The following is a 12308-nucleotide window of genomic DNA, read 5'->3' as shown; positions in this document are numbered from 1 at the left end:
GGAAAAGTAAAACTTGTGAGAATCAAAGATATAAGGATGATGATTAAAAAAAAGGAAAAAAAGACATAAGGATGGATCTGTTGTTGATTGAGGAACCGGAGGTAGGGCAAATGAAATTAGGCACAAGGCTGCATGGAGGGAGTAATTTTAGAGCTGGGTATTGGTGTATTCCCCACACTTTCCCTCTAGAAAACACTTCTTCTCTGAGGCAACTGATAAAACTTCTCACTCTTTAAGATTACTCAAAAATATCCTATCCTTCATGTAACTTTCCCCAGTTTCTCTAGGGACAAGTCATTGTTCCAGCCCATGTGTTCACAATATTTTGCTCATATGTTACTAATAATTCCTTCACAATATTACAAATTATGCTTATACATGTATCTCTCTTCTAACTACATCCTGGAATTCATTAACTTGGGGCCTTTAGTTATTTTTATAGACCATTATCCACTTCAACAGGGCTAGAGAAACAATATGGAAATTAGCAGGTACTGAGTACTTACAATTAAAAAAAAAATACAAATTAGTGGTCAAAGGCAATGGCTTTTAAACTTTTTGGATGACTTAAATAATAAATACATTTTATATCATGATGTAGTATACACATGCACACATGTAACAAAAGTTTGATGAAGTAATACTCTACAAAAGGAACACTATTAGTTTACATTATTCTCTTTCATTAAAAAAAATTCAGTTATGGTCCTCTAAGGTGTTGCAACTCACTATTTAAAATATATTAGCATAGAAGCAGTCACTTAGAAAATGAGAAGGGTTCAGCTAGATGATAACTAAGATCAGATCACCTTCAAATTCTATAAAATTACACTGTATTAAAATTTGTTATCCTTATCTTTCACTACAGGCTATAAAATAACTATCAAAGGTTTGAGAAAATCTGGAAAGTATTCATCCTCATGGGTCTGAAAACCAGTTACTGCCTTTGTTAGGAACTAAAGAACACACACAGCAGCTCCTTCTAGCATTCTAAATTACCAATCCAATGCAAAATTCTATCATAAACTCTTCTTAAAGTACAGTATTATTCTTAAAGTCTCTAACTGAATAAATGAGAATAAAACTGCTAGAAATAGATGCTAAGAAAGGTAACATTTAGCAAGACTAATTTCAAAGATGACTGGGTTTAGTCATGCTGAATCTGAGGCAAAGGCAGTAAACTCAAAAGTTTCTCTAATAAGCATTCAGGGAATCAGATGAGAAATAAGGACTATGTATACATACACTTCAAAGTCACTTAACAAGTTTCATAAAACATGTATGAAATTTGTTATAGTATCTATGATATGATAAGACCCTCTAATTCTATTATTTATAATTATAACAAGTAGGCAAAACTTAACGTTTATATTTTTTCCCCATTAGTGTTACCTATCATGCGAAGTCTAACACATGTAGAAATTATATAATGTTTCAAAACAATCCACAAAGTAATTGAGGGGAGGAGTAGTAGGTAGGATTTACAGATTAAACTAGATTGACCATGAGATGAAATATGTTGAAACTAGATGACATATACACGAGGGTTCACTTTATTATTGTCACTACTTTTGCATATGTTTGAAATTATCCACAATTTTAAAATTAGCACAAAGAATAAAATAAATGTCTACATTTAAAAGTTCAATCTTTAAAAGATTAATCATTTGATTAATTTGCTTTTTTAAAAAGGTTTTAAAAATACTTATATACTTTTAAATTACTTTAATGAATACTCTAACAAGAAAACAAAGTTTCCAGCGCTATATATTTTACTTTCTAACAAAATTATTTGTAATTTGGTATTCATCACAGTCTGCAGATACCCATGAGAGTGTGCTGCACATAAGAACCTGCATCTACCGTGTCATTTAGTGAAAAAAAAAGTGAAATGATCAATGTAGTACAGTATGACTGAGATAAACTACTGCACACTAGGTCAAACCTTTGGTATAAAATACATGCTAAAACTGGAATAAGGAGATTATTTACATTTTCAGCTCTCATGTACCCCTAATTGTAATTCTTTTCTTATAAAATTTCCTTTCAGATCAAACTGCTTCCTTTTATTAATGTAATTCAGGATTTAGTAATTTAGAACTGGAAATACTATAGTATTTGCATCAGATGGCAATCATCATATTATAATCTACCTCAAGCACAAAAACAAGAACAGCCTTCTTTGAGGGAATTTAGACTAACTCCACTCTTCCAATGGCCCCAATCCTTTACATATAAACTCTTCAGCATAATGTATTGCCTTCTAACCTCATTTTTCCTCAGTATAAAAAATTATTCTTTGCTTTTTGCCTAAGCCTGTCAAAACACCTCACCACCATAAAAGCCACATTACAAGGACTTTTAACATGCGTAAAATTTAAGGCTACCAGAGGTTTTAAATGATCTCGCAAAAACAAACAAAAAAAGCACAAAATTTCATTCTGATATTGGGTTTGATACAGAAATTAACCATCTGTCTTATGATCAAACTTCCTTGTCTCCTACCTTTGAACTGCTGCAGACTGTATCTCTCTGTATTTACCATACCCACCTGATACTCAGACATTAAAGGTTTAGGTCTCTTTCTTGATTTTAAGTTTTAGAGAATAATCTCAAATTTTAGCATCTTATGATATTCATTACATAGTAGTTGCTCAATCATCTAAATAACTATCTGAGAACAGAGAAGTGTATTTCTAAAAGCAGTGAGATGTGAAACAGCTAATGAAAATGGTTTTCATTGAGAAAAGTGCTCCCCACTATTTTTGTGCCTTATGCCACAGCTCTGATAGATACTGTAGACAGTGGATCCCATAAGCCAGTACTGTTTAGCCAGAACTTTGTGGGTCTCTGTATTTTAACCTCAATAACTGAAATCTCAATCTATCCACACCAAAGCAACTTTCAAATTCAGTTTAACATTTATTTAAAGTTGACTTCTTAGCAGTCACCTCATATCACAATGACAGATAATATACTAATTTTAAACAGCAATTTTCTCAGTCATTAATACACAAGAACTTGATTCTGGTACAAGAGATTCCTAGAGTCTCTCTCTGAAACCAGTGGGTCTGACCAGTCCATTCACATGGGTAATATACTCTCCCATTAGTATCTCTTAATACACGTAGTGTTTATTCAGCTATGCTTCCTTTTTTCCTCCTTCCTCCACCTGGGACTAAACCATCCAAAATTTCAGTATGACACTAAACAAACCTCAGGGTAAAGAACTGCAAAACTAAGATGTCCAACACATTCTCTGCACTAGGGAACTTGTACTTCTTTTACTGGGGGACTATGAATCCTGTGAAAACCTTCCTCTCCATCATGTTTCTCAATATACACCATTTGTTCTTCTTTTCTTTCCAAACCACATCATTTCTGAGCAATAAGATTACAAAGTTCAAAAACTCCATGAAGACTTCCCATATAGCCCATTACCTCACTCCAGTAATTTGCCCAATTCCATTTTCTTTCACCTCACCTGAATGCCTATATGACCCCATGAGTTTGAGCATAGTCACTTGATTGTGTACTTAAACTTGGCTATTCCATTATCACCTCTAGATCAAAATAATCTTTCTGCAACTTAATTTATAATTTCAAAACATGGCAAGATACTGAATGACTCCAGGTAAATAGTTTCATATATATTCATATAAATTTAATATGCCTATACATTTCCGTGGGAATTTTGTTAAAATGAAAATTCTGATTCAGTAGATCAGGGACACAGAGGGCAACTTTTAGGGTAAAGGAATCATTCTGTACAGTACTGGGGTGGAGGATAAATGATTCTATGCATTTGTCAAAACCCATGAAACTGTATATCACAGAGTAAATGTAATATATGCAAGTTTAAAACATAAACCCATGTGACTGAGGATCCCAGGATAGAATGCAAACTGATATATGAATCTAACTATTACAAACTTATGACATAACCACACTGAAGGGGATGAGGGGAAGAAAGCTACCTCAAGTAACTTTGGAAATCAGTGTTCTGACTAGAAAATATAAGGCTAAATATAATAGGAACTGTACACTGTACATAAACACTGTATTTTAGTTGGTAAATCTGTTTCTTCTGGGAGTATAGTCTAAAAATTCTGAAACTACTTTACTTGTATACTGAGGTTGGAGTGCATGCATGGTGGATGGCAGATGGTGGGAGCCAAGTTTCTCTCTACTAGAGATGGAAGTTATGAAGGTACAAGAAAGGAAGATTAGGATGAATCCTGTAGTATAGGATTAGAATTGGAGACAACAGTACTAATTCATGTTTACCCTAATATGCACACAGATGGGGGCTTCCCTGGTGGCACAGTGGTTAAGAATCTGCCTGCCAATGCAGGGGACATGGGTTCGAGCCCTGGTCCAGGAAGATCCCACATGCCACGGAGCAACTAAGCCCGTGAGCCATAACTACTGAGCCTGTGCTGTAGAGCCCACGAGCCACAACTACTGAGCCTATGCGCCGCAACTACTGAAGCCCACGTGCCTAGAGCCCGTACACCACAATGAGAAGCCCGCGCACCACAACGAAGAGTAGCCCCTGCTCACCGCAGCTAAAGAGAACCCACGCACAGCAACGAGGACCCAACGCAGCCAAAAATAAACAAATAAATAAATAAAATTTTTAAAAATGCACACAGATGGACAGACACAGAAACAACTATAGATACACATGGTTTAGTATATATAAACATCTATAGATTGATATAACTCTGTCTGCTCTGTCTACTGAGAGGACTTGAAGCAGTGACACCTGAGTAGCAACCCAGCACCCAAATCTTGGTTTCTAATTACCCTTTTCTCCAATAAAAGAAACCAGCCAGGGCTCTTTGGAGAAATGGTTGATTCTAGGGCAAAAGAATGGGAGGGTGTAAAAAGAACACAGAAGCCAACTTGAAAGCGTTCCCAATGGGCAAGGCTAAAACAATTTGAACAATAAAATTAACCTACTGGATTATAACCCAAAGAATAAAATATACATAATAAGTCCGTGCTTATGTAAGTGAATGACAGAATTAATGAGGGAGAAATTATTTCTTTATAGAAGAATTCCATTTAATATTATGTAGTTACTCCCTCCCAGCAGGAGACAGAACTTAATTCCCACCCATGCCACCACTCACATCCCTTGAGAGTGGGCTAGACATAGTGACTTACTTCCAAAGAATACACTATGGAAAGAGAAAAACAGTAACTTTATAGTGGAGAAACCTGGCAAATACTACCTTGGTCAAATGATAAAGGTTAACATCATCAGTAATGTCAAGTGGATATTCTGCTCCCCATATGATGTGACCAGTAGAGCACTTCATCTCTGTGATACTCTTTCTAAAAACTGGTAACTGATAACCCTAGTTTATCCTAGCAAAAAAAAATCAGACAAATCCAAATTGGGGGATGTTTTATAGGATACCTGGCCAGTACTTCTCAAGACTGTTAAAGAAATTAAGGAAAGACTTAGAAACTCTCACAGATCAGAGGACACTGGGGAGAGTTAACAACTGAATGCAACATGGTACCCTGGACTGAATCCTGGAATAGAAAGAGGGCATTAATGGAAAAACAATAAAATCCAAGTAAAATCTGAAATTTGGTTAATAGTTGTTTGGTATTTTTTAAGACGTTTAAAAAGGCTATAAATCTGGTTTCCCCTTCTGGAGAATGGTAAACATAGTACTAAATACATCACAGGAATTTTGGAAGGAATAGCTACAATAAATTAATGTAATGCACCATGTACACCATGGCTCAGTCAGAGTAAGAGCTCAATAATTACTGGTTGCCATTATTACTGAGAAATGAAACGTACCCAACTTCTTGCTTGCATGGCCTATGACACAGTTCTCTGAGGGGTTCCCAGAAAATAAAAAGCATGTATAATGACATCAATAACAACAAGTAGCAAGGTGGTGAATGACTCCATGCAAACAGCTTCATATATAATGCATATGAACTTATTATGAATACATATCACTTGGGAATCTTGTTAGAAAGAAGATTCTGAGTCAGGAGGTCTGGGGTGAGGTCCAAGGTTGAACATTATAAACAAGCTCCCAGGTGATGCCAATGCTGCTACACCAAGTACCACAACTGGAGCTATAACTTTTCTACTTCTGTAATGTTTTAAAATTTTTCATAAAAAAACAAAAAAAAGTTTTCGCCACCAAACTTTATGTCTTCGCCACAAATACTTGTATTTTTAAACACAGAACTGTACCAGCTATAACCTGCAAGTCATCAATATCTTAAATAAGCAATGACTTAACCAGTATAAAAAAGGGGCAACTACACATTAATATTTGCCCCATTATCTCACGCCTGTGAAGATAAAAATAATGTCTTTGAAAGTCAAATCACATACAATTCTCTTATCTTTACCAATTAAAAATTAGTCTAAATACATTGCAGTAATCTAGATTAACCACAATTTTCAGAAGTCCCGGGAAAATTTTAATTCTGTGAATTTGGTTTGGAGAGAGTAACCTATTACCAAAGCTCCTGATTAACAGTTTATTGAGTTTTCAAAGCATAAAAAATGATCTTAATAAATGATCTGAGATTCAGCAGCATGTACAAGATATTTGAGGAAAGAGAAAACTAGTAGGAAAAGATGAAGAAAGTACATACTGAATCAAGAAATAGGGATTAACAAAAAAATGAGATGTAGAACAGTCATACTTTCCTACAATTAATGACATCACAGTTAATTTTAAAAACCAGTTTCTTTAACTCAATGATTTCTAGCCATTCTGGCTTTGTGATTTCACATTTTCCTGTCTTCCTTAAAATGCTTCTTCGCAAAAACTTTTGAAATTTAAGAATTGAACCTTTTAAAAAACACTCTGAGGACTTCCCTGGTGGCGCAGTGGTTAAGAATCCGCCTGCCAACGCACAGGACATGGGTTCGATCCCTGGTCTGGGAAGATCCCACGTGCCACAGAGCAACTAAGCCCGTGCACCACAACTGTTGAGTCTGCACTCTAGAGCCCGCGCGCCACAACTACTGAGCCCATGCGCCACAACTACTGAGCCCATGCGCCACAACTACTGAAGCCCGCACACCTATAGCCTGTGCTCCGCAACAAGAGAAGACACCGCAATGAGAAGCCCGCGCACCACAATGAAGAGTAGCCCCCCGCTCACCACAACTAGAGAAAGCCCGTGCGCAGCAACGAAGACCCAATGCAGCCAAAAATAAAAATTAATTAATTAATTTAAAAAACTCTGAGATAACATCAAAGTAAGCTCAGGAAATACCATTCTATTGCCTTTAAAAAATGTTCAAATTCATTTATTGAAAGAAACTGATTTTGATGGCAAGAAATCTTGCTGGTATGTGTATACATAAAAGCAATGTTTCCAAAAACGGTATACCATAGAAGTCTTTGATAGGATACTAACAGATACATGGTGAAATACGCAGCCCTGTCTTCAAATTAACTTTGACTTGGTGTTCCTTAAATTTAACAGGTCATTTCGACTATCTGGCTTTTTTCTCAAAGCCTTTAAAAAGTGTTTAAGTGACTCTGAATTTCTAAAAATGAGATTTTCATTTAGAACATTTCCATTGATATTTCCTACTCACTGCCTACTCAAAACACTTCCAAAGTTGAGACCCAAAGATTCTTGAAGCTTAAAACAATTAAAATATTTTCAGTAAGCCAAGGAAATTTAATTGCAACAGAGTTCCTCTAAGTAAATATAAAATTTACACACATATATATTTAAAACATATTTATAAGTATGTTAGGTCAAGCACTGTTAATGCTATAAAAAGCTATAATATATCAAGGAAAAGAATTCTTTTAGGGACTTCCCTGGTGGTCCAGTGGTTAACAGGCCACCTTCCAGTGCAGGGGACGTGGGTTCGATATGTGTCAGGGAATTAGGGTCCCACATGCTGCAGGGCAACTAAGCCTGTGTGCCACAACTACTGAGCCCGTGCACCACAACTAGAGAGCCTGTGTCAGAACTACTGAGTCCATGCACTCTAGAGCCCACATGTCACAACCAGAGAAGCCCTTGCGCCGCAATGAAGATCCCGCGTACCGCAACTGAGACCCAATGCAGCCAAATAAATAAATAATTCTTTTAGAATCAGGTCAATATAGCTCAGTTGCCAGCTCTAGATCAATTCTAAGTAGGTAAGACTGTTATAACACATCACCAAAATTTCCTTCACTCTGTGATAATTTTTCATAAGCATACTATATAGACTAAACAATTAAAATAAATTCTCAAATTTACGTGGGCAAATTTACATTATTGAAAATTTAATCTACAGGCAAGCAGAGAAATTACTTCTGAGTATTAAGCATTTATCAATCGTCCAAAACCCACAAATCTATTTCTGGAGCAAATCATCATTCAAGTTAACTTTAAAATAAAAAATGTCTAACCAGGCTTTGAAAAACTTCATTACAATTAACAACAGAAATCTAGAGAGCTGGGAACTGATGCTTTGAAATCTTCCAATAGTATCTTCAGAAAGCTTAACTTCAGTTATATAATAAACTTTGTGCTAACTTGAAACTGAGGTACAGGTGCATCCTGACACACGTTTCTTAGTAAATAAGTTTCAAAATTGTCAGTTATAACATAGCCAAAGAAACGTTCTCCTGTGTATTCTTCTTCCTTTCTGTCAATGGTTACGGAAAGGTTTTCACATCAAAAGAAGCAAAACAGACACTTTTGAGTAGAAAGCTAATCATACCAACTAAAAATGCCAAATGACTTCTTGCTTAATTCTACTTCGTTTCATAAATTTCCATGAAGGAAAAAAAGGAAATCTGAAGCAAAAATACATGTAAAAATTCTAGCCAATAACAATCAAATTCTACAGCATATATCAATTTTAAAAACAAGCATAGGGCTTCCCTGGGGGCCCAGTGGTTAAGAATCCACCTGCCAATGCAGGGGACACGGGTTCAATCCCTGGCCCAAGAAGATCCCATATGCCACGGAGCAACTAAGCCTGTGCACCACAACTACTGAGCCCGCGCTCTAGAGCACGCTAGCCACAACTACTGAGCCCACGTGCCACAACTACTGAAGCCCCGGCGCCTGGAGCCTGTGCTCTGCAACAAGAGAAGTCACCACTGTGAGAAGCCTGTGCACTGCAAGGAAGAATAGCCCCCGCTTGCTGCAACTAGAGAAAGCCAACAAAGACTCAACACAGCCAAAAAAAAAAAAAAATTAATCAATTAAAAAAAAGATGTGTGCTTTATTTTTTTAAAAAAGCATATTTCTCCCCTCATCACTCTATATTAATATTCATAGTTATGGTGACTTTTGGTTTTTTCAAGAAAATCCCTGTATCTATAAAGTTCACCTCACTCTTTTTAACTAGGCACAATCTCCCTTCTCTGTACTGCCTTGTTATGAAAGCTTCTGGTATGGGGGCACTGAGGCTTAGTAACTACGGTAGAGCAAAGGAAAAGGACAGCGTAACAGCAGAAAGGAAGAAAATGAAAGGAAAACAGAAGCAGGTCTCCCTTCTTCAGATAAACACCAAGGCAGTTGCAAGAACTAGATAACCTGACAGCCACGATTCTAAGAAGTACATAAAACCTATATGGTAGAAATCATGACTCAGAATAATTAGAGAATATACATTGCATTTACTTAAAATGAGTATGCATTGTAAAAGATTCAAGTAAACTTGATTTCACAGGGTTTAATTTTTTTTCATCTCTACTATATCAAATTTGATTTAAGACTCCCTCTTTGCTTTACATATGGCAGCAAAATACATAAAAGATTACTGGAAAATGTAAGGGGTCAGAATATAACAGCATGTGATCTCTCTACATGCTCAACCAGAAGATTTACTCTCAAGAGTCTTATTTCCTATTTCGTGGGTAGTTAGGCTCCTGCGTTTCCCCTAGATATTTCTACCTATTAACCATTTCATTGTTCACCAACGAACAAGAGAATGTGGACAATGTGACTCTCCTATTAACTTACTCCAGTCAATATACCTGTAGAGATTGGAATCAAAGCTGAAACTCAAAGGTCTTCTAGTTTAGCCCTTCAACTTTGGCGTTTCCAGTTAAACTCTGTTGTTAAATACTTTGTATATTAAGTAGTAGGATGAAACTTCAAAATCATTTAATTCAACTCTCCTTATTTTACAGTTCAGAAGTCATTCAGAGAACGGGTTAGTGCAGAGACAGGTCAACTCAGGTTTTGTAACTCCTAGACCAATACTTGTTCTACTAAATCATTCTGCTTCCCATAACTACTCCTTGTTTTCTATGATGTTCTTGTTATCCAAACATTCTGCCTGTGAAACTGATAAAGTATACCTAGCATAACCAGAAAATCCCAAGCCTCAGGTCAAATACATATCCCACTGCTTCATTTTCTATCCAACATTTTCCTGAAGCCCTCTTAACTGCCAAAACTTTCCTGTTCCTGTCCTTCACATTTCTCCATCACTGTAATTAATGTTTCAGTTATGTAATATTCTATGTTATATAAAATATGATGCTAATTATAATAATATAGAGTGCTCATTATAGCAGGAACTATTTTAAGACCTTTACAGGTAGCATTTCATTTAATCCTCAACTTTAAATAAGATAAATAATACTATAATCCCCATTTTATAAATACAAAACTCTAAGTCTCAGAGGCTAAAAAATCTGCCCTAATTCACACAGCTAATAAGTACAACTGGGTAAGTAATCAGGCAGTCTGACCCCAGTGTCCATATTCCTGACCTCTCTATATGATAAGCATATATGATAAACATATGTAACTACATGGGATTGCATTATTAACGTGGCTGGTAACTTAAAACTGGGGGGCTACAGAAGAATTTAAAAGTCTTTGTATTTGAAGAGGTTTCTTACACATTAAAATAGCTTAACATGGCTTACTCCCATAAACCATATCTTCTTTGCAAAGACATGGCCCACGTAAGAACTCTTAACTCAGTCATATATAATTAAAACTCAAATTTGAAAAGGTAATGGGGGAAAAAAGTGTTGCAGCAATACTCTAACAAATGTTCAGATCAGCAGTGTCCAAAAGAACTTTTGCCATGATAGAAATGTTTTCAATTTTTCTCTATTCATCACGGTAGCCACTAGCTACATGTGACTATTCGGCACTTGAAATGTGTCTAATGTGACTAAGTACTGAATTTTGAATATTTTGTAATTTTAACTAATTTAAATTTAAATTTAAATAGCCACATGTGGCTACTGACTACTACACTGGACAGCACAGGTATAGAAGACAAAATGCCAGAAAAAAATGAGTGAAGAAATTCTTATGGCCTTTGTTTGGAGAGTGCAATAACAGTCAAATCAATTTAAATGTCTTCCTTTACTTGCTCTAGTTTCAATTATTAACCCAAACAATATAGACCTCCAAAGAGATTTAAGTATCCCAAACTTTCTATATTTAAATTTCTCTTTGTGCATCTCAATGGAAAAAAATAATTAAACTCTGTATTTTCAACAAAGCTTTATTTATTAGAAACTTTTTAATGTTTGGAGAGCTAACAGTGAATCTGAAAACTCTGCCACCTATTAGAAAAACTAAAAAGAGTCACATAAGTTTTCAACTGTTTTCATAATAAAAACTTGATAATAAAGTACTTACCTTGACTCTCCACTACTGTTTCTAACACTTTCTTCATCACTGTGTCCATTCATTGTAAATATCAAGAAGTTTTAAAATAAAATATAAATCTTCCCAGTTTAAAAGACGAATATAAATACTGATTCCTCTTTGAATATCAAAAATTCACAGATGAATTTTCTTCAACATTCACAGGTTTCCTGGGACCCTCTGACTCACCTAAAAAAAAAAAATTAAGAAAGTGAGAAAATTTCCTGTAGACAAAAAGATAAATAAGTCTATTTGGAACTTATACAAATCTATCTAGGCCAACTAGATTAGAGGTGGTAAGGAAGGGGTAGGGGGTCTTTTTCTCAAAATACCTAGGCTTCTATTAACTACATTCTTGACTACTTACTAGAATTTAGCACACCACTGCTTATTTTTGACAGAAAAAATTAAAATATTTGTGGAGCGATAGAACTTTTAGACTAATTGCAACCGTGTGTATATACCACACATTATAGACAAAAAACTAAAGCAAAATGGTAGTATATAACATATACATACGTTCCAAGAATAGAAAATAGTCTTATTAGATACTTGACCAAACAAATGAAATAAGGGGGAAAAAGGTTACCTTAACCAAGCACTAATTCCTATCACGAAGGACTTCGTATACCAGAGCGAGGGGAAGTGTTGAAAATGCTCACATGAGAACA

The 12308-nt window shown here is 35.5% G+C and overlaps 1 protein-coding gene across 8 annotated transcripts in view; it reads right to left on the bottom strand.

Moving 5' to 3' along the window:
- The window catches only part of CHD1 (chromodomain helicase DNA binding protein 1), a 75772-nt gene that overhangs the window by 60703 nt on the left and 2761 nt on the right, over positions 1-12308 (bottom strand). For all 8 annotated transcript variants that reach the window (XR_003431576.1, XM_027100543.1, XM_027100541.1 and 5 more), the window contains exon 2: positions 11629-11826. Coding sequence is in view for 7 of the 8 variants with exons in the window: in XM_027100543.1 (XP_026956344.1) it covers positions 11629-11681 (53 nt within the window). In the remaining variant the exon portion in view is untranslated. The remainder of the gene's footprint in view (positions 1-11628; positions 11827-12308) is intronic.

The sequence above is a fragment of the Aethalodelphis obliquidens genome, unplaced genomic scaffold (assembly GCF_003676395.1).
Source record: "Aethalodelphis obliquidens isolate GAN/ISIS:26980383/991018 unplaced genomic scaffold, ASM367639v1 scaffold4, whole genome shotgun sequence".
NCBI classification, from domain to species: domain Eukaryota; kingdom Metazoa; phylum Chordata; class Mammalia; order Artiodactyla; family Delphinidae; genus Aethalodelphis; species Aethalodelphis obliquidens.
Note: the sequence above shows the minus strand (reverse complement) of the source record. Positions and strands in the feature narration are given on the sequence as shown.